This window comes from Hetaerina americana, unplaced genomic scaffold, assembly GCF_022747635.1.
Source record: "Hetaerina americana unplaced genomic scaffold, ioHetAmer1.1.p SCAF_4, whole genome shotgun sequence".
Lineage (NCBI taxonomy): Eukaryota > Metazoa > Arthropoda > Insecta > Odonata > Calopterygidae > Hetaerina > Hetaerina americana.
This window is the reverse complement of record NW_027286985.1, coordinates 80448338-80475958: the sequence shown is the minus strand read 5'-3', so window position 1 is coordinate 80475958 and position 27621 is coordinate 80448338. Positions and strand designations below refer to the sequence as shown.

The following is a 27621-nucleotide window of genomic DNA, read 5'->3' as shown; positions in this document are numbered from 1 at the left end:
GACAGTAAACAAAGAGTATTATTTGGGTGTTATGAGATGTTTGCGTGAAGCAATTCGCCGAAAGAGACCAGAAATGTGGGCAGAAAACTCGTGGATTTTGCACCATGATAACGCACCGTTGCACAGTGCTATCATTATTCGTAATTTTTTGACGAAAAATGCAACAAATACCATCCAACAGCCACCGAATTCACCTGATTTGGCTCCCTGTGACTTCTTTCTGTTCAATCGAGTTAAAAAACCATTACGGGGAACGCGTTTTAGCAGCCGAGAGGAAGTAATGGAAAAATCGCAGGAAGCACTGATGGACATACCGAAAACCGACCGTAACTTTTGCAAATGTCAAGTTATGACACTAAGATTTAAAGGGAATATCAACAACAGATGTACCAATTTAACAAAAAAAACAGAACTCAAATCGGAACGATGGGAGCGCCACACGGTGGTTATTCCGGGAACTTTTTGATCAAGGTAGTATTTCGCGTAAAAGTGGATCTAGAAACTTCCAGTCTCTTTTTCCCGAACCCATGAGCGATGTCAAAGATTTTATTGAAGGTCATCACGGCTTTGCTGAAAGAAATCCGTGATGCCCTTCAATAAAATCTTTGACGTTGGAGGGAGCTCTAGAAGAACTCAATGGCTCGAATTTTCTATAATTTCTCAAGTCGAGAGTGTGCGAAAGAAAAACGAGGTTTAGAGATTAGGAGAACGATGGAAAAAAATCCAGCCTGACGCTATCTCAGCTTGCGGAGAACAGATTATGAAGCTAACAATTTCTCGCCCTTTGAAAGAGGAAGAGCTTTAATCAAAAAGGCTCTCGGAAACAGCTGCGACCGCTCATTACGAATCCTTGTATCTCCGCATGAGGTTGAACTAATGGTCCCTCTGTGTGACCACGCACCCTGAAAATTTAGAGGAGGGGTGACGGAAGTCCCTCCCTATGTATGAGGGAGATTTCGTAGGGAAAAACGAGGGTTCCGAGAGGGAGAGAGCGGCGGCAGAATAAGTAGTTGAGGTCAGTGGGGCCCTTCCATAGTTTTCCTGCTGCCGAAGGGGAAAAAAAACGGAAGGGAGACCGAGAGTTGGGATGGACGGGCCAAAAGAATTTTCGGGACATTGTTGGAACAAGGAAGGGGTTTGCAGATGGGAACGTCATTAGGGGTGAATTGATAGGAAGCGCGAGGTCGGGTGACTCCTCGAGAAACTGATCGATTGCCATCGAAAATGCTCCCATTGAAAATCGGTCAGCCCGGCTTCTGCTCAAAGGGCCATTTCTATGCATGAACCTCTTCTCTTTCTGAGTAATTTTTCCATTTGTGACTCTTTTATGCCCCTTAAACAAAGGGTAAATTTTTCCTTGCCTGACTAACCAATTAAAGTCATCAATTAGGCTGGGGCAGTGACAGGGACCGGAAAGATAACTCCATCATATTTTGCGAAGGATGAAGACCTCTCCATGACCGTGCGACTGAATAACGAGTCATGGTATTGAGAATACTTGATTTGATAAAAATTAATCGAGCCACTGCCTAACGCTGACATGGAATTTTAGTATTGAGTTACATTATTAATTTCTTCATTTGAATTATGGGGATAGTACAAGAATTTGATTACGTATTTCAGTGTACATTTATACGCATTTTAAGTTCTATTAATGTGGTTTAGATAACTTCCTCAGGGATTTCTTTATTAAATTACATGCACTTGAAATTTATGACGACGATAACTCAGGATTTATTTATGATACTAGGACCCAGCAAATGTTATATTTGATAGGCTAATTTGGAACGGAGAATATATTTTGGCCTAAACAGCCCACCCGAAGAGGATTTTCAGTATGAGCCAGTTTACTTTTTAATATCCTTCATTAATATTACATATATATAATATATATATATATATATATATATATATATTTATATACATACACACATGGATGGTCTGAAAGGTTTCCGACCTAACAAAGACACAAGACATTATTTCGGAAACTCGGTCGGAAATTTTCAGACCACCCTCGTTTATACATTATATATATATATATATATATATATATATATATATATATATATATATATATATATATATATATATATATATATATGAAGTCAAAACCCAAAAGCAGTATCTATTTCCCTTATTATATATTATATTTCTACGTTTATATATATATATATATATATATATATATATATATATACATATTTATAAATATGTATATAGGGAGATATGAAACCCCGAGTCTCTTCTCTCCCTAGAGGAAGGTGTTTTGGCCACCGAAAATTTGGGATACGTGTAAGTTTCATTTGTGTTTCTCAGTGTTTTTGTTTGCTAGCTCTATCTCGCATCTCAATTCAATTTATATGCATATGTATATATGTATATATATGTGTGTGTGTATATATATATATATATATATATATATATATATATATATATATGTATGTATGAATGTATATGTGTGTGCGTGTGTGTGGGTTGCGGTAGTGCAGGGGTAGAGCGTTGGACTTCTGACCGGAGGGCCCGGATTCGATTCCCAGGCAGGCCTCTGGACACCTGCAACTCCACCCAAGCTATGTGATTTTTCGGGTACTAGATCTTGCTGGGAAACCATAATTTGCCCAGGGAAAGGAACTGCCCCCCCCCCAACCCAAGCACGATGGCGTGTGAAATTCACACGCCGTCGGCTTGGGCAGCAAGCAAGGTCAACAGACCTTCGACTTGATTACCGTGTATATATATGTATATAAGTGCGACAGGTATGGGATGAAAATCAATATTAATAAAACAAAGTTCATGCGATTTTCTACAAGGAAAAAGGCTAAGCTAAACATTAAAATAGGAGGGCAAAAACTAGAGCAGGTAGAACAGTTTACGTATCTCGGTAGTGTTTTGGACCAACACGGTCAAAGTAGAAGGGACGTAGGAGAAAAATTGCGTTAGGCAAAGAGGCTTTAACAAGGAGGAGGGAGTTGATGACAGGGACGTTGCGTAAGGATATTAAGAAAAGACTCGTAAAAAGTATGATATGGAGCCTAGCTATGTACGGTGCGGAAACGTGGTCATTGAAGTAGGAGGATAGACGTAGACTGGAGGCTTTTGAAATGTGGATGTGGGGAAGATTGGAGAAGGTGAAATGGGCAGAAAAAAACAAATGAGGAAGTTCTTGGTATTGTGGGCGAGGACAGGGGTTTGTTGGGAGAAATCCTATGGAGGCAGGAAAAATGGATGAAGGGGGTATTGACCGGCAATGGGATGTTGAAGACTGTGATAGATGGGAGAATGTTGGGCAAACTAGGAAAGGGAAGGAACAGGATAGGGATGTGGGACGGGGTGAAGGGAGGAAGAAGGTACTTAGAGATGAAGAGGGACCTGATGTCGAGGAGGATGTTGTGTTGTTCTAGGAGTCACAAAATATTTATTTAGGAGCTTTGCCCATCCAAAAACCTACCTTAACCGGTAGATTACCTAATAATAATAATATACAGATATATTTATATATAAATAACCGTAAACACGTACTCCTACATCATCCATATATGATGGCCGTACGAAAGAAAATGTGTTGATGTAGAAGCGCTCACCAGAGCAATATGATTGGACGGCACAATAGAACACAAAAATACATGCATAAAAATGCGTAAAAGGACACACATTTAAGATAGTTTGAGCTTTCAGGATTTTATTATCATAGGCGTACTTCAGGTCAGACTCGAACTATGTGTGTGTGTGTGTTTCTTCACGTGTTTTATATATAGGGTCAATAAAACCCCTTTATGAAAGAATATTTTTGTAAAAAATGCGGAGTAATAAATTTTAGAGAAATTTTAACAGAATTTAACTAAATTCATATGATCACAATTATATTATTGTGTTTATCTTCAATTGAAATTTCTCCAAAATTTTATGCTCTGCTTTTTCTTTTTAAAAAGTTTTCTAAAGAAAGGCCTGATGTTGGCCCAATTTTCTTGTGCCTTTCAAAAGAGGTGCACGAGTCAGAGAAAGTAATACTTCCGCCATGTCAAGTGTTTATCCCTGAATTTAAATGACATTGTGCGGTCACTTCAATTATACCTTTGATTGAAAATGTAGATAAAGCTTTGAAATGTGTGTTGAATTTGTAAATTTTCTAGAAATCGGTCATGAGTCTGTTTATTTTATCAAAGGATAACTTAGTCATGAGGAAAGATATTTCTGATAATGAATTGAAGGGGATCCTACTTTAAGGCGAGATAATAATTTCGTATACATGTTATAACTGGCTAATTCACGTGACTGACGACTGGGAAATCCGAGATTGGTAATCAATCGAATCAAATTGTTTTTTTTCCTGACAGATTTTCACGCCTCGGAATGATTTGAGATAATTGTCTCACTGGGACAATATTTTTCTATTTTTTTATGCCAACAGCTCTGGTGGTTAGGAAAATCTTTTAAATATTTTCTATTTAGTCCATTGGGAAACTAAACGCCCATTCAGTCTATTTTAGTGGGTGGAGACTTAAAGGATGAAAGCTGTAGTGGAATACGCATGAAAATGTTTGAGCTTCGCCATTCTTAAGCATGCACTCTTTGAGTGGTAACTTATCAATGGGGCATCACCTTCACTCATTGACTTAACCGGAGTCAGTTTTGAACATAAATGATTTCGTTTATTGTGGACTGGAGTATGGAAAATTATCGTTCATTAAACGGAATTGAAAAGAGGACTAAAAAGCATCAAAATATTAATAAGTTGAAATTAATCAATGAAGTGCATGAAAGCTTCCGTATCGTTTTTAAGAAATTGTCTGATAAATGAAATTGAATTACCAGGTACCCCATAATTTTCTTATACCTCTTTACTATCATATTTTGGACAGCGCTTTTCATTTCTTCAATTATCTTCATCCAAGAAACTTATTCTGCTCTAATATTCACTTCAAGTAGTAGTAGTATTTAGGGGAGGCGACCGACAGCTGAGGTCATTTGCGTTATAGAGGATGGACAGGAAAGGATGTAGGGTGGAGAGAAACCCGGCGTCGGCATTAGCCTGCTCTTTACGAAAGGCGCCAAGGGGTCCGCAGCTTAACGTCCCATCCGACGGACGGCGTACTCACTCAAAGTGCCCTCCACAAAGCACCTCAAGTAGGGATCGAGATACCTCTGAAAAATATTCAACACCGCCGGGATTTGAACCCGGGCCTTCTGGGTTGGAAGCCATTGCGGTAGCCCTCGCACCATCTCGATCCCCATATTCACTGCACGAAATGAAAACTGCACATTTATTTTCTTCAATAGCTAAAAGATACCTGTATATTAACCAAGCATTGCTGTAGCCACTATATATAATTTTTTCACCAAATGAGAGCACTACCTAAATGCCACCGCGTAAAATCTTCCTTTTAGATTGCCCTCTGACGCATTCTGAATACTTTTTCATTGTAACAGAGGAATATTTTAAATTATTAATGCAAATCAGGACTGAATTTTTTAAGGTTAGTTTATTTTTTGACTACATAAAGAGTTTTAGAGACCTCGTTTTATTTCAATTACCGTTAATGTAATGTGGTTCCGTGTTTATGTTGTCATTCCCCGTGGAAAAATACGCGGCTCGCAAGAATAACGGCGCTGTAGTTTGATGTCAACAAGTCCAAAAGTAAGCAATGAATGTATTTTCAGAAAACATATTGAATATGCCTAAAAAATCGGGGTGTTTCTGAAAAAAAGACGGTGTTTTCATCGATAAAATATTTTAAAATGAAACCTGCCCATTCAAATATTTTTCTCTGTTTCCCCGCTCAAATCGGATTCATCGATTCTGAACTCCAGTTCAAATAGCCGCAGTTTTACTGTTTCAAATGTATTCATATAAATTGATTCTCATCTAAATAATGCAATCGAAGGAATTGAGATTCCGGCCTTATCGAGGGTACAACAACAGTAACAGCAAACGGTGGGAATAAAAAAAGGAATAGGAAAAAAAGACAAATGCATCGCAAATGCGAGAGAAGGCCGTTCCTCGGAAGGGGAAAGAGGGGAGGAGTTGGTCTTCATTATTTCAAAGGTCAATGAATCGCTCTGGAAGGAAGGGGTCCGAAGGCGAGATACGAAGAAGGGGCTTTATGGGGGCCCGGGAACCAGGAGTGAAAGGGGGATATCTGAGGCGGTGAAGGAGGGGAAAGAGGTTTTATCCGATAAAAGGTCGGCAATGTTCTCTCCGGAAAGAGAGAACTTAGAGGAAGGAGGAGGAGGGGAGGGGGGCGAAGAAACAAGAGTTTATTCAATGCCACTTCAACACATTCGAAAAGCTTCGGGCTCTTTGTTTTTTTATATTTTTATTCACGAGTCCGCATCTTGCACGAGAATTCTCAAGTCGTAGGAGAAAAGGAAAACACGGGTAGAAGGCTGTGAATGTGTTGCACTGATTTCATGGACAATCGAAGAGCAATTCCATTCGACGCGGAGGGCTGGATGAAAGATAAAAAGGATGTGCGGATTACTAATTCCGATGCTCGATTGATATCGCTTTGCGATGAAACACCAAAACCTGCGAGCCATTTCATGGAGGTATCAACTTGACATGTGTAATGTATTCCGTCCTCAAAGCAATGCTTGAGATATTATGAATATTCTTAATATTTTTGCATCGATGACGTCCACTTCGAATAAGAGAGTAGCCAAAACATTTATACCAATGCTATTTGGCGTCTACGCAATGGAATCACCTGGTTAAAATGGTAAAATATGTAAACACATTGCTTGCTTATAACAGATATTCATCTTTATGTAGAAACTGTCGCTAATTACTCGAAAAATTTAGCTTCGAGCCAAAATGTTTTCGTTTAAATATCGCGAAGTTTTCATCGATTTGTTAGATTACTTTCAAAGAGATCACTTCATTATGATATATTTTTTTAGGTAAATTTTATATATAGGTAAAAATAGGAGGACCTAACAGACTATAGGTAATTTTCCATGTTAATTGTTGTCACCTTGACTGAGATAAAAAGGCTTTAACCAGTATAATATCGTTAACTTATGCATTAAATCTTTACCAAAATTTGTTCATATTCATTTGATTTTCATTTTCAGCATTAGATCCAGTCCATCCAAGTTTGCCATGTGATCGTCGCAAAAACGTGGCATCCCCCCGTGCGTCGCAATGTTCGGGTGAGGAAAAAGAAGAAAAAGTATTGATGGCGTGAAAATGTAAGTTAAAAGAAGTTGTATCTTTAAAAAATAATGAATGCAACTGCTCATATGATATAATAACGAAGGCTTAATTTCCTATCTTTATAACTATATCTAAGTAACTTTTTTAAATAAGCTCCTTGTAAGATTAGGTTAAAGTAAAAGTAAAGAGGCAAATAGGTAAAAAAAATCTTTTCAGTCCATATAAAACTTCCGTTTGCGTATAGCCATGATTATACGAAAATTTACGCTTCCTGTCAGCAATGCTAGTGATATATTATAAGAGATATACTATAAAATATTCGTGATGATCTTTAGTAACATACAAGGCCGTGCATTTAGCTATATGAGCGGAAAATCAACTATTTGTGATATTGACTTCCTTCGTTCCGTCATTTGCAAATTCGATGAGTAGAAAAGAAATATTTTCTTTCGTCGATGACGGTCGTTGAGGTGAACGCTGGACACTCACCGTACACGGTTTGATTCCTGAGACCCGGGAACCCCCGGCCGTCTCAATGTCTCAAAGCGGACGTGGGGAGAGGAGGAACGGTCGGTGCCGTCGACAGGAGGGATGGAATGGGGAGGCAGGAGAAGGGGACGGTTTGATGACAAGGGATAGGGAATAGGGCTGTAAGGGACGGCTTGAAGGGCCCACCGTTGGGTGCGAAGGAGTGATGGCATCGGAGGGTGGGGGAAGAGGGTGAGAGAGGGGAGTGTGGAGAGGGTCGAGAGGGCAGTGGGAGGACCGCGATTGGGGGAGAGGGTGAAGGATGGCTAGGGTGAAGGGCGGGGATGGGATCCATGGCAATTGATGGTGGAGGTATGGGGGGGCGTGGGGTGGTGAGGGGAAAAAGAGGGTTGCGAGGGCGGAGGGGCACGGACGACTGCCCCGCGTTTGTAAAGGAATGGCCACGCTGCCCGCAGGGTTTGCGATCCACTTCGCAATTGGGAGAGAGAGAGAGAGAAAGCAGAAAGAGACGAGAGAATAAATCTGTGAAAAAGGTGGGGCCTCGATGGCCTACGGCGTTTGCCAAGCGCCAAGGGAGAACCGATAGGTAGCAGGAGAGGTGCGGTAAGGGTCGAGCGGGCGGCGGTGGGAAGGGGGGCAGTGAGGGTAGGATTGGTTGGGAGGGCTCGAAGAGGAGAGGGTCACCGCCGTACTAGGGACAGAAGAGGTGGTGACCGGCTTCCTCTCTTCCTCCTCCCCTCCTTCTACCCCTTGTGACTATGATTGGAACTGGAGGAAAAAGGGTGACTTTTTTGCCATCTTTTCTCCAGAGGGTTTTCAAATGAAGGACGACGTAACTTCAAATGATTTTATGCATAACCAGCTGAAGTACCTGGGGAGTGATTTGTGGTATTTAATTTTTCGTTTTGGGTCATATTGATTCTGTTTTTTTCCGATAAATTTTAGGTTCTGTCTAAAAATAGTAATATTTGGTAGTAACGTTCATAGTTTAAAAAAATAAAGCAATTAATTAAGAATAAGAATTTAGTTATCCGGCGAGATAGCGTGGAGAATAACCTTTCCTAGCATGCCATCAAGTGTGTCTGATGCGGGAAAAATTTATCTAAATCGCTGTGTTCTAGGTTATTTGTGTATTTCATGAATTTTCGAGTCTTCTATTTCACATTGAGACTCCTAAATTGTGCTTTGTCCAATCCTTCCGCGACAGCTTTGATATTTCGTCGAATTTAAGCAAATGTCTCATGCATCATAGGGGTAAATTCCTGCTCTAGATGTGGTGACCAAAAGTCATGGACCTACTAATGACCTTGGTGTCCAAAAAGGCAAATGTGAAGCTTGGATCCAATCGTTGCCACCGTTTTAAATTTTGAAAGGAACAAAATAAATGCGCTGACGGTGGTACTTTTCAATTTATACATCTATTTTAATTCCCAAAATCATAGAGTGTCTGCGGAACTCATGATAGGTGACATGGATTAAAATAAATGAAGATCAAGGTTGGAACGTTTGTAATCGGCCAAAATACGAGTATACTGTCCGCAGACTTTGAGCACCGTTTCGCCGACGAATTTCCCTTCAAACATTTCAGTTTGATTAATGCTAAAAAAATGGAATCCATATGATTGCTCATCTGACAGATGTCATTTTGGATTCAACCGGATATTCTCCAATAAACATATCAACTTGCGTCAACACTCACAAATTGATTGAGGAACAAAATGATCGTTAAAAAATACACCTTGAATTCAATCCACGGGGCGCCGTAACAATAATGTTTAGAATAACTTTCCCGTTTCGTTAGATTGTTTTATTTGTGACAGTTATTTTCAGATGAAAAAACAATTGCACATTTGCGGTTTGGTTTACATGCTTGATGCTCCTTGAGATTTACATAGCATTTTGAGAAATTTCCCAGTTTTTCTTGTCTACCTGAACCCACAGTCAGTGATCAGTAAGCAAGATCTTTTTAATTACTAAATGGCAATTTCTGATATTCTGACACTTAATTATCTCGCCTGATTATCTTTGTTTCCAAAAAGTGCAAATAAGCTTTTTTCTTCATTTTTTTTAATACCACTCAACTTCATTTGTTAAACTGAAAATTGAACATATTAATTTAGCGTTTTGCATTTCACAAGCAAATGAGGATATATTATTTTGTTGGAGGTAGAAAAGAATGCTTATTCAATATTAATTATATGTTTGAAGCATTTATAATTCGAGCAAAACCTTTAATATGTTGTTTCTAACTTATAATTATGAACAATTTATCCATTAAAATATCAGATTTGCAAGAAACTTAATGGTATTGGTAGCCCATAGACGATGCCAGTGATAGGAACTATGAGAAAAGTTAAAGATTACCGCGTTACTGGACATTGAGAGTTGCAAAAAACCTATCCTCAGATTCATAGTCCATGATGATAAAATCTATTCACTCTCTCTTGTTTTCGTTATACTAACATAACTCTTCCAAATCAGTTTATTCAATAAAAAAGAATGCTCCTCACTTTTAATTGCTGAGTTTCCATCTCTAGTACAAGTAATCGCATTGTAATCAGGGTAAATGAAGAAGAATGGCGTTCTTCCGCCGTATGCGTGTATTGCGTGATAATTGAGGTAATAGCCATATTAAGTATTAATTTCGTTCTATACAACCGCATGTCAATTAAAAAATTTTGAATTGTAGTTTGCTGCAGTATGCATTGTTTTATGTGCTATAGAATAGTAGAATTGCTGTGTATTTAAATCCTGCAGTGTCATTAGAGTGCAAACTTGCTATTACGTGAGACATGGGAGAGAAAGAATAATCAGGTCAAAAATATCACTTCACCTGCGATTGCTGAAATTCATCGTTTTTTTCCGCAGCAAAGAAAATATTACGGTGAAAGAGTTGTCGTCAAGGTATGACATAAGAAATGTCCCTTACATCGTGATTTAAAATTATCTCTCTTAAGATTTTTAAATCCCTAAAGATTTTTAAATCCCTAAGATTTTTAAGGTCCCTATTAAGATTTTTAAATCATAATTTTACTGTGTAAGATTTAGCCAGCAAATTATTTTTTACTCAACGATAGAGATTTTCTCGGAAAACAATTTACATACCATTCATTTGAGTTTCTTCTACGAGTACTTGGATTTTTTCTGCGACCCAACATTCAATCGAAAATTTTATTTGCGAGGATATTTTCCCTTTCTAGGCTATTCGAGTTCAGTCGACGATTGCTTTTCATTAAAAGAAAAGTGAACGGCACCTTTACGAGAGCTTAATATTAAACGATGGCTCTTTACGTGTATAAGAAATGTATGAATGCCCCAACTGCGCTGTCGTTTAACAATTAATCGAGGTGATGAATAATATGGAGACTGGTCTATGGACGATGGATACGGCAACGCTCGTGAAATTCATCTCACCACAAGGGCTTTATGGATGGTTTTCAGTGATTCCAAATCATTGTTTACCTAGAGAGGACATGTTGCTTCGTATGCGATGTTTGCTCTAAGAAAGGAGAGACATCCATCCCCTCTGCATATGGATGCGATTCGCTCGACGGTCTCGTACTTAATAGTCATTCCAAAGAAAGCCGGAGAAGTCCCCGCGACGAAATGTTAAAATGTTAAGCTTAGAATAACTCCCGAGTGCCTCGTACCGTGAAAGGAGGAAAGAAGATAGAAATTTTATGGAAACTAATTTGGATTTTTATGTCGTGGAGGAATGAGAGAATCTGATCTTACTATCTGAATTACAGAGGAGAAGAGATTAAAACGTAGCAAAATGATCGAATTGAATACGGATGGCATTTAACTCTTAGCAAATACTTATGCAGTAGTGAATTTTCTCAGTTTATTGCGTAGATCCTTTTGCGAAAACACAACCAAAATATTTTTCGAGCTCAATTCCATTTCACTCCCGTTATTTGTATCACTTCTTGCCAGGGGATTATTAACGCTTCTCTTGATTACTTTCTTCTCTTTCTAAAGAGCATGGACAGGAAATAACACTTTAATAGTGCACAGTGTCCTTTCATCATCCATGGTTTGTATTAGTCAGCGGCATCTTACGTGCCTTAAGATTATTCTTTACCCTTTCCATGGCTAAGTATGTAGTAGGCCCAGTAGCACAGTGTGGTACTGATGCCTTCATGTCAGTTTAAATATCGAAGTCAGTAAATGGCAGGCAGTTTTAGAATATTAATGAAGTATTAAGAATAAGCAAAGTAAACATTTTATTTTATTTCATGCCAATAGGCGCCCAACCTATTTTGAATTGAAAAACTTATATTACAATATGATGGCGTCCCCCTCTACATATGATTAATGTCTATCAACGCCTACATTTTAATCTCTTAGAACCCTTTTCAGTTTACAATGGCAGGATGATTTGGCTCTTTGATGGAAAAAATAGCAGTGAAAGTCACTTTGATAGAAGTTATTAAAGTTAAAGTCAAGTAATATTAAGATAGTTGAGAATTTCCTTGAAATAAATATCAGTGATGTTCATTGGCTTTAATATGGAAAATTTTCGCTAGCTGGAATGCTAATTATCGTCCGTAATGCTGCTGTCAATTTAAACCAAGGAACCCAGTGAATCATCTGACAAACATGTAGAGCATCGGCTATGTAAGGTCATACAGAATTTTCTTGTTTCCAAGATTAAAATGATGTGTTTCATATCTTAAGCCTTATAAAACAAAAAAGAAGAATATGAGAAATTGCTAATTTGGAAATCAGTTTCAAGAATAAAATCATCATAAATCATATTCCAATTTTAATAAACTCTGATTCTATTTCTTACACAAGGATTAGTACCAGAAGTACGAAATTTGTAGGTCTTCGGAACTGTTTGTCACACTGATGAAAGGCATTTATCGGAAAATAGTGGCTAATTGGCAAATAAGTCCCCTCTCTATACTTGGCAAATATTTGAGAATTACTCCTTCCTTATATTTTATTTTCCAATATGTCCTCAGTTATTTTCAATCTAATAGAGAAATTAATTTGACGATTTGGAAAAATAATAGAAAAAAATTACTCTATTACGTTTGTATCGTGAGTTTATTTACCTTACTCATTTCATATTCCTAAAAAACGAGCATTTTTAATTTTTTAGCATTGGCAAAAATGTCATCTGAAAATAAAATAAGATGTTATTTGTGATTTGAGTGTCAACTATATTATTAGAACTTCTCTTATAACTTTATAATGTTTTAAATACTAAATAAACGTTTTAATTAACATTCCGTAATATGAGCGTTCATCACATTCTATTTTGAATGTACTTATAGTATTACCTAATTGGTATCTGAGCAAGTGTCTCGTAATGTTTCCAGTATAAGTGTTTTAACTTCGGACTTTTCAATATTTTATATTGAACGAATAAAGAAGGATGGATAAAAGAAACAAGACAAAAGTATGTTCCAGAACCTTTTTTTTTGATGACAAATATAAACGCAGTTGTTTTTAACATTCATGTAACACATTAATCGAGCGATACATGGCGAAAGAAACTAGAATTCATCAAGCTTCAATTAATACAGGCAACATTTTTGCAGGCCAGTAAACATAAAATGAGGAATTTCAGAGATGACAAGATTTAAATAACAAATAGAAGATGACAGAGAGGAGATTTCCTGAAGACAATTTGCCAGGTGTTTGCTGAGTTGACAATGAGAAATGGGTGTCTGTGAGTCGAAAAAAATACCACTTTGAGAAATCCATTTTGGCGTAAAGGGCTGGAGCCTTCGGGGGATTAAATTTTAAATGCTTCATCTTTGAAGAAAGGTGTTCTTTTCCTCGCTGTCATATGCTGAACGTTTGCCTTTGCCGCGTGGAACAATAGCAGTTTGTAAATGGAAATTAAGGGAACTCGGTTTAATTGAAATATCAAGACCAAGAGGATTTCTTCCCTCTACGAATACCGCATGTTTGACTAACAAAAATAATGGAGTGCATACCGACTCTCAAACAAACACTCGGTAATGAAATTTGCACGTAATATAGGAAATATATAAAAATAAAATTTGTTAAATATATGTAACTCCGGTTTCAGCTATAAGAGTCGTACAAGACCCGTATTGAAATAAGTTAATTGTCTTGGATATACATGTATAAGAGTTATTTCAAAGGAGCAGCAGCACTAAACAACTATTACTTAAGTTAGTTCCATTTATGTAGCATTTTCTTAACTTTTGAATCAAATCATTGATCACTGCCCTAAAATTTGCTCCCTTTCTTATATTGCCCTAAGCCTCAGCCATCATTGATAAAAACTCTTTCTTTATTAAGGAGTAGTTTAACAAGTTGAGACATCGATCTACAGTGATCAACCCGACAGTTGGTATTGCTGAGATGAGGATCAGTCCTTGCGCCAACATGCAGTTTTTCACGATACTCTAATATGTGATGTGCGATATTAATTAATCATGCCCACAAAAACCAAAATAAGTCGGCAAAATATCAAAGATGATATTAATTAATCTTTGACAGGACGACAAGTGGGGTGCGAAAAAAATTTCATGAAACAGCCGTGTTCATTTCACTATTGTGCTGCATGAATCAACGCCCAACAGTGCGATAAAATAGTATTTATTTCTTACTACAAATAAATATAATTTTATTGCAAAAAATACATCTGAATTTTTTATCTTATTGATTTGTACCAAAGTGGAAGTAACGTAAAATTTTCAGTTGCTGCAGTATCCTTAAGATAAGTGTACGTTATTGCCTGCGGTTTTATAAAACGCAAAATGTTTCGCATGGAAAAATCTTAAGATTCCATGACGACTGTGCAGCGTGGTATTTTTTCAAGAACGTTTTTCCAAAACCAAATTCTTCTCTGCTGGAAATTTTTTACTTCAACTCCATGCATTTTGAATTCACTGGCGGTGCTGTGTTAGACGTAAAGGAGGAGGTTTCATACTGCTGGGAAATGATGCCATTCATTTTTGACAAAAAATTTCAAGTCAAAGTTTTGCACAAGTTGCCATTTAAAATCAAACCACGAGCGGAGTGACATCGCTTTCAACCAAGTTGGCAGTCATTCTATTGTATAAAAATTAGTAACCCGAACGGGACATGAATTCGTGAGAAGCGCATGGATGGATTCTATCCGGCTCTTCCGTACGTTCGAAAAGATAAGTTCCACCACATTCCCACGATGAAATATCGAATGGTGAAAAAATAATCAACGAATTCCAGAAAAATATCGTTGGAAAAATATTGAGGCCGGATGCGCACTAATTTTTGGAGATATTTCACATGACATTCTCGTTGGAGAACAATACCTTACTCATTCACATTTAGACTGGTATAAAACTTGATTTATTTTTTTAATTGCTCTTTTCGAACTGCGCAACGATAACTTTCCCATGATGTTAAAATGGAGTCCACGTCCCTTGGATGCAAAAATCGCGCAAAGCGTACTTGAATAGTTTTTATCTTGTGATGCTACGCGTGTACGAAATTTAACTCTCACGTTGAATGAAAAGATAGAAATGAAAATTCTTATCAGCATAGGAAAGCCCCTAGAGGAAGAAAGGATTAAGCCTTTTTGTTTCAGATCATCGTGGAAACATTCATATTTATGGAGGCCAAGGAAAATAAGTAGGCGCGGAACTGGAGTGGAATTTGAGGTCATAGGAGACGTTGTGGGGTAGAGGGAGTAAATGGAGAAAGGGGAAAGAAGAAAAAACGGAGAGGTTGGAAAGTCGCGTCAATGTCACACATCCAATCGTGAGATCACACAGTCGAATGCTTAGAGGTAGTCAAATGAAATCACCCAGCACGTGCTCACTTGATTTGGAAACCCAGGGAGACGTTTCTTTAGCGAAACTAGAGATGGCGGGGAGAGCGGGGTTTGGTGACTTTTGACGGTGGTCGGAGATGTAGAGTCAAGGTGAAGGAGAAGAATTGGAGTCTCGGAACCCAAGGCAAATAGTGAATAAGTGATGAGACATTGTACGAGGGAGAATTCATGAGGGTTTACACACACATATATGTATATATAGTATGTGTGCATGCCAGGGGGCAATGGTGGAAAAAAGGGCGGATGAAAGCGCAACGACACGTGAACCTTTTTCTGCTTCCATTGGTTTGTCTGTTGTATTCTTTTTATACTCTTGGTTCCAATCCAGTTTTAGCAAACGTCCTCAAATTCTCATATCGTGCGAGATACACTAAGTCATCCTATCAGTGTTGTTGATCACAAGTACCTTGAGTAAGGATTTAAAGAGAAGTTAACAGAACAATTTTATGTGGAACGTAGTTTTGTCCAGGGCGGAAACTTGAAAGTTGAAGCAAGATGATTGGCGCGGATTGGAATCTTTGCGATATGGATCTAGAGAAGGATGGAAGAAGTAAGGGGAACGGAAAGAAAACAAAGGTGTACTCGGGTTGGTGGGGTAGTGGAGATTGTTGTTTAGAGAACTTTAAAGGAGGCAATAAAAGTGGATTCTGAGCTTTTTTTGGAATGAAATGTAGAAGACTGTGCTCGAGGAAGAATAGCGATACTGGGAAAGAACGAAGAGGAGTGGAAAAGTTACTGGAAACGAAGGGGGGCTCATATTAGATGAAGGTGCCGCGTTGTGATAGGTGAATCTCAGAAACGTAGCGTCGTCAATTTCAAACTTTCTGAACCGGTAAACTTCTATAATAACAATAATTATGGACCGAACTGAATAAAACGAAAAATAGTGATAACTATAGCTTGACGATAGGCGTACGTGGATTAAAATACGTCCCTTTATGGCATTTCAATTTGAAATGTGGGAATTGAAAAAAATCAGGTGGGTTGAATTTTGAATGTATTCCTCAGGGTAAGAATGAAGAGACCCCATTTTCTTGGCTTGAAATTACGTAACATGAATTCGTATTTCGTGAGCGCAGAAAATCGCTTTGTGTCATCTTTTGTCAAATTTTATTGAATACTTAAATCTGACTGTGCCACTGAATATTCAAGTCGTATTAGTTTGTGCTAGGAAATACTCAGGGAATAGAGGTAACCACGTATCCGATAATCAAATTCACCTCTTAATTTGAGTGATCTAATCTAACATTTCAAGATAAAAGTGGGGGGAAGGATTCCATCGAGATATATGATCCACCTTTAAGAAGTTCTCCACCACCAAGGCAACTAGCTACCTCAACGCTAGTTTAACGGCTGTGATGCCTTTTATTTATTGACATGCGTCCAAAAAATCTTAGCACTACTGAATAGTACACGTACATGCGTTTTTCTCAGGTCGAACATCGTAACATAAATCGATTTAATGGTGGCAACCCCCCATAGCGTACCGAAAACACATTCATACTATCCTTCCACCTCCTACGGTAAACTTTCGCCATGCACTTCAAGTTTGTCTCTTACCTATGCGAATTCCTCTCGTTAAAAAAAAGAAATCACTGTTGTGAGGATATGCCATGGAGCACTCACTTCCGGCCAATTAATATGAAGCATTTTGCATAGAAATGGATACATCATCGAGGCTACCTCTGGGGTAGCTTTATTATTACCATCGGAAGACAGAAAACGGCTCTTAAAGAGTGCCACAAAATTTAATTCTAAGATTAATCTGAAGCTAGTATTGCAAAATATATGAAGTCATTAAAAAAATAATTGCATCCATCACAGAATAAGAGGGAAGATTTTTGGTGAATTATATCAGAAAGTAGAATGAATTATGGTACACAAAAGCGCGACATAGGGACATTCTTTTCAGTTTGGAGAGCGCCTTTCAATCTCATATAGGCCGCAAGTTCATGCAGGTTTAATTCAATTCCACTCGAAGTAATCACGCGGCTTGACTAATGGGGTTCGTTGTGACTTCAAAATTTCTGTGCCCATGTATTCATTCCAGTTAAAACCATGCTTCACTTTTGCGAAAAAATAATCATCCAGTAATCAAAATTTCACAAGTGAGTGTTTGGGATTATGTGTGCTGTTATAAATATTCTGAATCAATTTTTTATTTACTAATGATCGATACATCCAGCTTTAACTTGAAAAGTTAACTTGATCATGTCTTTCATTCTTGAAAATCCGAATCATTATGCATAGAGGCAGTTTTTACTTTATCCCAAGTACTTTTTAGTTTTTACTTTATCACATGGTACCGATTCCCTGAAAGCTTTCATTTCCGACCTCAATGCTTCGTCCTCTATTTCCTTCAGTTCTACAGTTTCCTCCTCCCAAATCACCTTCCTGGATGTAAATGTTACATTAAGAAACCAAACATTTCACACCTCTGTACATATTAAACCCACAAACAAACAGCAATACTTACACTACAATAGTTGCCACCCATATCACACAAAACGCTCCATTCCTTACTCCCTATCCACAAGAGGACACAGAATTTGTAGTGATCCTGATTCCCTTGATTATTTCCTTTCAAGTCTACACTGTTCCCTCCTCAAAAGAGGTTATCCCGAATCCCTCCTGTACAAAAGAATCCGAAAAAATGCGTACACTCCCAAACCTTCCTCCACCGCGGAACCCCACCCTCTCTCAATTTGCACAACATACTTCCCGGGCTTAGAATCTATACGATCAATCCTGAAAGACCTCTACCCTATCCTAAAAAATCATAATGCCACCGCCAACCTTTTTCCCAAATGCGTTTTCCCAGTTACTTTCAAACGCCCCGCCAACCTATCCGATCTCCTCAAATCAACAAATCCACTCCTTAAATCCCCAACCCGTCCTAAAACCACTCCAACGCCATGCAATAAACCCAGATGTAAAACATGCCCTATTTTCAAAACCAAAATCCCATCCCTCTCCCACCCGCTTTTTAACTCTCTCCCACCAATTCCCTCCTCTACTTGCACTTCTAGCAATGTAGTGTACCTTCTGAAGTGCCAAATTTGCCCTGCCTATTATATTGGGCAGTGCACCACAGCCCTCAATATCAGAATCAACAACCACCGAGCCTCATGCAAAAACTCTTCCTTAATTGATATGCTCCCTAACCCCAAACACGCCTCCGATAACAACACTCCTTTGATAAATGCTATAGTGTATCCATCATAGCATCCCTCCCACCCTCTGATCCTCCTCTGAAACTGAAAACATTAGAGCAATCCTTCATCTGGCTCTTGGAGTCCTGGAACTGGCTAGGAATCAATATTAGGCATTAATTACCCCGCTCCAATTATATTTTTCATCCCCCTTCCACCCCCATCACCTTCTACATTTTCCCCACCCTTCTAACGCTGCCCCTCCAAACCCGTCCCTTCGGAATTCCCTCCCCACCTTCCCCTTCCATCCATCGCTCCAGCCCTCGTATTCCCTTCAGTTCTGTCCCTCTCTTCCTTGATAAAGGTGGCAACGACCACCGAAAATTCGAAAAATAGTGAGTCTCTTTTTTTGTGTGTTTCTGTGTTTTTGTCTGTGTCCACTAGTGCTAAGTGTTATACATTATATATATATATATATATATATATATATATATATATATATATATATATATATATATATATATATATACAGCCACACACACACACACAGGATATGTTGATTTATAAAGGTTAGTGCGGTTTACTGACCTTGAAAGTATTTTGGACCATGAAGTAGTAGTGAATTAGGAAGATTCTTCTTAGAACATGAAGATTTTATCTGCAGACGGAAAGAAAATAAGGACGTTGCATATTACGGGAAGTTAGGATGAAAACTTCGAATGAGGTTGGTTTTTTACGGCACGGAAACGTGGTCTTTGTAACAAGAAGATTGTCGCAGATTGAATATTTTTTAAATGTGAGAGTGGAGAAGTGGGAAAATTAAAATGGACGGAAAAAATGGATGAAGTGCTAACTGTGGCCCGGGAGGAGAGAGCGTTATTGGGAAAAATACAAGGAAGCAAGAAAGGCTGGTACTGAAACTTTTGATTGGCGATCAAATATTAAAGACTCTACCAGAGGGGGGACCGTTAGGCAGGGGAGGTAGGGGGAGTAAAAAGAGAGGTATTTTGAACTGGATGAAGGGAGGTAGAACGTACGCAGCATTAAAGAAAATTTTATTATAATGTGTAGTGTCTGGTTTGATCTTATTTGGTGAGGCCAAGAAATTCAACGATCTTGAGTATTTTTTATTGAAAACCTACTTCAAACGGCCGACTACCAAAGAATAATAATTGAAACAAGTCCACTTGAACCTCTCATTAACCTAGAGACCAATGATTTAGACTTTGGTTTTGAAATCTAAATTACAATCCAAATAATTCTTTCAGGTAATTGGACGAAAAGCACTGGCATTGGGTCTAATGTTATTGCTTTGAGAAAAAGCATTAATAGGTGAACAAATAAATGAAAAAAGTTGAATAGAAAATAAGCTTTGACAATTGCCTCTTCGGTTTATGAAAAATGGAACCGTCTGTTGAAAGAATCAGCTGAATATATATGGTTGGAACAATCTGGAGTTTAGAAATCGATAACTATATTTTTCATTATTCTAAAACTATATCAGGATAATTAATTTCTAAAGCGTCTAGTTCCCTATGGTATCATCAATTTTCTGCCTCCACGGCTGATGAAATTGTATTAACTGTTCAATAAACTGGATGTGTAGTGATATGGGCGCATAATTTTAAACTTACAGCAATAGTTTGATTTCCTTCGATGAGTAATTTGATTTAAATAAGTGAATCTAAGTTGATGTTGCATATGCCAGAATATACTCTAATTGGACAGTTGGTAAATGCGTGTACTTACTTCATATACGGCACCCAAGGGCATTACGAGGCAGGCCACCATGAGATCAGCAACAGCCAAAGACACGATGAGGTAGTTGGCTACGCTCTGAAGATTCCGCTCAAGCAGGATTGCTGCTATGACGAATACATTTCCTGTAGAAATAGAAAATGTATTAAATGGTGATAAAATTATTCAGAAATATAATGCGACGTACGTCTTAACCCTCAACCAGTCCAATGCGGCGTACGAGGGAGTTTTATTTCAATTACGTGTAATTAAAAAACAATGAAAGATTTCATTTTTTAGGTAGAAAAAGTTTGATTATTAGATCTGATACGTCAGGTCAGTCCCTATGAAGGTATGTACGCCGAATATTTAAGGTTAACGCATATGGCATTCAATACGTGTGTGTCTGTGAACAGAGAACAGTTCTGTTATTTTAATTCATGAAAATGAGGTATGATGGGTACATTTAAAGATTTATTATGAGTGGTACCATATGTAATCTCTCGCTACTTTTGTGCTATGGCGTATAGTAACCGACATCAAAGTTGCATTAATCAAATTTATCCTACTTAATCTTGCGTCTTTGGCGAATGTTGCAATGGTCTTCAGTAGACGTTTCCGGTGGAAATAATATTTCCCAATTTTACGAATGAATTCTGGTATCTATTCATCAAAGGTGCATTTTCAAGAAAGTTTCTTTTTTTATTTCCCAAACGATATCATTAGCAGCCGGGCGTTCCTTCGCAAAAACCGTTTTCCTTGTGAAGCTAGATAGATCCATCATTGTCGGTCTGGCAAAGAGTCTGGCGTCGATTTATTATTTGATATCACAAGCAATTTAATCTCTTCGAAGAGCGACAAAAAAGTTAATTAGTTACTGAATGGCGTCGGGAACATGTGAGAGCGGCGGTGGTACTCGAATGGATGATGTTTATGGTTGTGCAAAAAAAATGACGTTTTCAATCCGGTGGTCAAAGTGAAATATCGCGAGCAGAGAGAGCTCATTGAGATTTCTTAAGTTCGACGATCGCTATATATGAAGAAATATAGGTGAATCCACGTCAATGAGTATTTCCCATTGCTTACTATTGTGTATTCGCCATTTCCCATATAGCAATATCGGATTCTCTATTTTCTACTTTATACATGAATTGAGTTTCGTGCAATACAACGGTTCAACGTCGCAAGTTTAGTGGTCTTTGTGAAATGTTTGGCGCTTGCTTTCAGAGTTGTGTTGTTGTAGTATGGATTTAATTTGCTGTATGCAAATAAAAGAAGAACAGGAAGGATGTACCTACGCGCACACACACACGCACACATATATATATTTATATATATGTATATATAATTATGTATATATTTATATATATTTATATATATTTATGTATATATATACATACACACATTCAAACACGAAATCCCGCCAGACAGCGAACAAATACTCATTTATATAGAAACAGATTAAGGAAAAGGGATAAGAACACACATAAAGGACGAACACAGGAGAGGTGGGGAAGGAGGAATCAACCAGATCACGAATGTAAAAATATTTCCTAGACCGGGAGGCTCTTAACCATTTTACCTATCCAGGAAACGTAATTTAAACGATCTCAGTGTATACATGTGTTACGTATATATATATATATATATATATATATATATATATATATATATATATATATATACACATATATATTTATATACATACATAACGATGATTTCTTTCGAAAAATTTTAACTACACTAATGAACTAAAATTTCTCCGGCAGAAAATATTTTGTGTTTACTGTGTGCTGTTAATCAATCTCTATGCAGCTACTCATACAAAATATGTGTTGATTTTTCAATAATCAAAAATGAAAAAATAGTTAATAAATGCCAAATGTATTCAGTAAGGGAACAAAGTAGAGAAAAACGAATTGCTTGTGATATATGTGGTCCTTGTTCGAAATTAAAAGGACCAGCTGCGATAGCGTTCAATTAAAAAAAACAAGAATGGCAATTGTTTACGAAATCATTTTCAAAGAATAAAATATACATAGGTTTTAATTTAACTTAACCAGAAAATGCTGAAATGCGTTTCGTATGAAGTTTTCGAATCTCTTTTTACCTATGTTTTTATGCAATATTCCTTCCACAGCTTCGATTTAGTGGCCATCGGTATATCATTGTCTTAATGGGCTGTTCTAGGTTTTAATTCCAACTCACCATCCGAAGAAAGCTTTAACTTAATTTTAATGGTGCTATAATGAATAGTTTATTGTTTAGAGCAGTCATCTGCTGAATTCATGGTCCTGGGTTTAAATTCTGGTGTGATTCTTGGGGAACCCGAGTATAATCCAAGCAGCAGTATAATGGATATTTGAATCTTCTCGGGATAAAATGGTGGCACAGGGAAAATAATTTTCAGTGACTGTATGAATTATAACCCATTTGGCTTAGTACGAAGGTAGCTCATCTGTGGATCCGACGGACCTAAAACGTGTGAGACAAACGGTAAAGAATAAAAAATGAATATAAATACCTAAGCCTGAGCAAAAAATGTATATATAGTTTAATTTCAATATTTGCAATTCAGAGATTAATATATATTCCTTTATTGTTTGAATATTTGAACGAGAAATTTCCATTTCATTCGTGTTTTCACCGTGATTCATCAAGCTCCATACGTCATCTACCTTAATAGAATATTGTGAGTAATCTCAGACGGTACGGATATTACTATGGCATTCTGGAGAGGTATAAATGATAGTACTGAATTAATGTTTGCAAAATGCAATATGTTCTCTTTGAAAGACTTAGAAATCCTACGAAACAATGACAGAACAAGATTATGTTTTCGCGTTAAAACTATTTCCCTTGTTACTGAAAATGCTCCCAGCAGGTGTATTTGTCGGTCTAGTAATAGCTGTACCCAATAATGGCCAACGCCAGTGATGTGGATAAAATTCCAACATCGTCTTTGCCCAGTTTTTGTTCCCTTGTGCTCTCTCACTCCTCCGTGGGTTTGATAAGGCATTGTATTTGCCTACGCGGAACGTCGTGGAACGCCTTCGTTGAATAGGAAGGTTTAGGGGTTCCCATTAACCACCACCTCCACCCACCACCCAACCTTATATACCACCTTCAGCAAACCTTTCAAGTTGAAAGAGATAAAAAATCATTTCTTTATTTTTTAAAATTGTTATGGGTGAAGAAGGATGGATGGTTGGTATAGCGGGAGCGAGTATTAGGGCCAAGTATCGCGGGAAGGGGTGGTTTAATGGCAAGACGGACGGGGAGTGAGATTTTCCGCGAAGAAAAAGCGTAGGAGGGTGGAGTGGAAGGAGAGTGAAGGATGGCGGGTTGGATTGAAGAGTGAGAGCCGGAGAAGGTAGGGGGTGGTCATGGGGGAGGAGTAGGGTTCGGTCGTTTGGGTAAATGAAATTTAGCACGGGCAGCAGGGAGGGGGACGGTTTTAAACGTCTCGGGGTCCACAAGAGGGGGGGGAGAAAGGAATGAGAGAAAGACGAGGGGGAGTGTACAGGGTGCAGGTGGAGGTGGCTCTGGCAGGCCCACCAAAGGGTAGTTTTCTTGGATGCGTGGGAGGAGGAGCCGAGCGAGGGGAGCTGAATTTAGATTAGACTGTAGTGTTGCGAGATGGAGGAGGGCGAGGAGGCTTCTGGACTCTCAGATGGGACAGGAAGAGAGCTCGATTAAAAAGAGGAGAGTCAGAGGGAGAGAGGAAAGGGTGGCATAAGTAACGGGGGAGAGCAAAAAAATCTCCCCTCCCACATCATCTAACTAACTCCTCACTCACCCTCAATTTTTTTCGGTTTACATCTCACTACCGTCTCGTCCTCGCCTTCTTTTTTTCTCAAGCCTCAACTTCAGATGATAAACTGATGAATTTTAATTGAATACACCACCCCCTTTTCCCACTTAATCCTAACGTTTCCTATTTACATATTAACTTATTGCTGAGTGGGAGAGGTGGGAAAAGTGGATGAGAAAGAGATTGAGAGAAAGGAGAAAAGAAAGAAACGCGACAATTGTAAGTGAATGGACGGCGTTTTAACGCGGAGATAGAATTGGGGCTTGGAAATTGTAATTGCTTTGCCTGCGGAGTTTGAGTTCAATCACCCTGCGGGCGGTGTTTGTTGGTTGGCGTTCTACGTCTGTTCCGTTGGAGAGACCTTCAGCGTTGTAAACCGTCCGATTACGGTAGTGAACTTCGACAACCCTTGGCAACATTTCATGGTAATGTGCGATGGCAGACATCAGGTTACCTTCTTTCTTTCCCCCTTTCCCTCGTTACCGCAATGATTTGATTGTTTTATCCATCCTATATTCCAGATGTGAACGCAAATTACCACGGTATATTTGTGCTTCTTGTATGTACCTATTTATCACAATGTTCTCTTCTCAACTGCGCAAGTGACGTTCCGGGAAAAAATATTTAACTGGCCAGACACAGGTTGAACCCACCGGTGTTCTAAATGGTAGTTCCCAGGCTTATGATGGTCCAAAAGCAAGTTTTAAAGGGAAAGTTTCTGCGTGAATTTCTCTGAAAAGAAATTTCTGAAAGAAAAAAATCGATTTCAAAAGGTTTCAAAATGGGTTATTTGTGTCATTGCATATGAAATGTTTCTCAGAAGATAATTTTCGTAAAAAAGTCCAATTTTCAATTACAGTGTGCTAGTTCCATAGCACCGAGGTCTTATGCATGTATATTCCACCAGTCTCATGTTTTTTGATCTCAAGTGTATTTTATATTTGGCTTGGGTATCATCAACCGAACAATGTAAATGAAATCTAGTCTTTTCTATTCATAATTCTGTTTCCCTCAAGTCAACATCCTCGTGCTATTTCCTGATCCCTTGAAATAAATTGTCCCTTTGCTAGTTGTAGAATTTTGAAAAGCAAAAGCACATACATCAACACATCATTTAATTATTTGGACATATAATCTACCAAGATATGGAGAATCAACTTTTCTTAAATGGAGTGGTTCATTGGTGGATACAATTTTAAAACAAAGAAATAAGGACGACTTCACCCTTGATAATGAGATGGGAGTCCTATCCAGACGCCCACTTACTGGGGGGGCGAAGCCGTAAACATCTGGGAGAAGATATGTAAATATCTGTCGCGGCGCCTCTTGCTGTTCTTTGTCTATTTAAAACCTCCTTAATCGATAACATATTTTAAGTAATAATAATAGATGTAATATTGCGTTGCCTACGTAGCATGGTGGTCTCCAAGATGGTACATTCGGCTTCTCATGAATAGGTGTCGGATTGAAATACGGTTGATACCCCTGGACACTAATTTTCGCATCCTTCCTGGATGAACACGGTGGAGTGGAAAGTGACTTCCCTGCCTGAATTATATCATATTATATTAGCCTAAATGATTACACGAAGAATACTTAATATTTACTCTACTCATCTCTTCCGCTCTGTGCGTTGATAGCTCTAAATTAAACAAATTATTTCCTGTCCAAAGTTGGATAAATCTAGGTTTGCCTAAGATTATTGATCGATTGTACGCGAAGGACGAGAGTTACTGACGGCGGCGAGAGCTGGACGGCAGGGGAGACGGGAAGGGTAAGTGAAGAGACGCTTGCAACTCGACTCAATCGTCACGTAGCGGGGAACCCTTGCTTTAATTTCCAAATATTTATATTCAAGATGCTACCGGGGAGACTCGAGTAATTTGACGTGATCCCGCACTACGTCAGCCGGTGGCAACCAACCCTGACTCCCGAGGTATTGCCGTGAATATAGATGAAGAAAATTGCCATTATGTATTCTGGATCTTGGCAAGTTGCGGCTATTCTACATTCCGCCACATTCAGAAAGTCACCTACCAAAATTTTGGCAATTTTCTCAAGATTATTTAAGTAGTAGATTTTAATGCCTCAGATCTAACAAAACTAAAATTCTCACTATAACTAATCTGGCAGATGTTTTATCAATTTAATGGATTTAATTGTTTTGTAGTTAAGAATATAATCATTTAAAAATATAATTAAAAAAGAATGGTAGGCCTCAATCCTAAGTTCCATTGAAATCTGGAAATATATTTTAAGTTCCATGACAGCATGATCGTAAAAATAGCCTGGGAAACTAACGAAATTAATCATCGTGAATACCCTTATAAATCAGTCGTTTGACTAGAAATCTGTTTGATATTTCAAAAGTTGTTCTCCGCGATTTCTAAAAATTGCCTCCCATGTGAAGTTTCTGCTAGGTATAACTAGCGGTAAGCGATAACGGTGTACGCTAAGTCAGGGCCTTGAAATGACATTTCAAAATACCAGGTTTCATATTTTTATACATGCTCTGGCTGTAAAATATCCATTTAAATGTTAATAGGTTTCATTTCCGATTCAAATTGTCCTAAAACAAATGAAGACAAAAAAATGCGTACGCAAGGCAGAGCTGAAAAGCGTAAATTTAAAAAACGACTATAATTAGCATTTTTTGGTAATTTACAGAAGTGTCGGCCGGAAATCGTCGTAAGATATCGCTGTTAATTTTCAAGTCGCCCATCTCCGGGCGTTACGGATGTTCTGAGTTTAGATCTGCTCGGCGGGAACGGGCGCCCATCCGATGGCCGACCCCAACACCATGCCACACACCACGTCCAATGTTGGGCGTGCACCCTTCAACTACCGGCCACGCTCCTCCGAGGGCTTTCCGCTGGCTGGGGGTAGGGATGGGGACACGTCCGAGATCTTCTTCCATAAGCAAAGCCCTTGCTCCACAACCGCAAACCTCTCCCCAGATGTTAGACACACACTCAGGCAACGCCTGAGGTTGACATCTTTGGGAGGTCCCATTTCGAGGAAATGGCGGGCGTGGAAAATGCCCACATAATTACTTCATAATAATTATCGCGTCTCTTCTCTGGCGAGCCACCTGAGAACGAAATCTATTCACTCCTGGTAACGCCGCACTATAAAAATGCACGATAAACGGTAAAGCTGATATTCTGCCACTAAGCAACCCATTTGACGATTTAAACAATGAAAAAATTAATATGCCTATATGCTGCAACATCAATATATAGTACTGTGGAAAGCATGGATATACGAAATTAACGAAATGAAGACTGATTATGAGTAACGGGCTCTTGTGACTTGAATAGAACACAAGGCAACAAATACCATGCCGATATAAAAATGACGATACTTCCTAATGGAGTATTTTGTAAAGTGAATTGCATTGAAAACCGATGATATTTGGTACACTTTAGATTAGTAAAGAAGTAGAAGTGATAAAAGTTTAATAATATTGTAA

General features: G+C 38.3%; 1 protein-coding gene across 1 annotated transcript in view; it reads right to left on the bottom strand.

The window, feature by feature from the left end:
- LOC139692052 (5-hydroxytryptamine receptor-like) overlaps positions 1 to 27621 on the bottom strand; it is a 772518-nt gene that overhangs the window by 15682 nt on the left and 729215 nt on the right. Inside the window, exon 5 of the mRNA XM_071590072.1 lies at positions 20348 to 20481. Within this exon, the coding sequence (XP_071446173.1) occupies positions 20348 to 20481 (134 nt within the window). The remainder of the gene's footprint in view (positions 1 to 20347; positions 20482 to 27621) is intronic.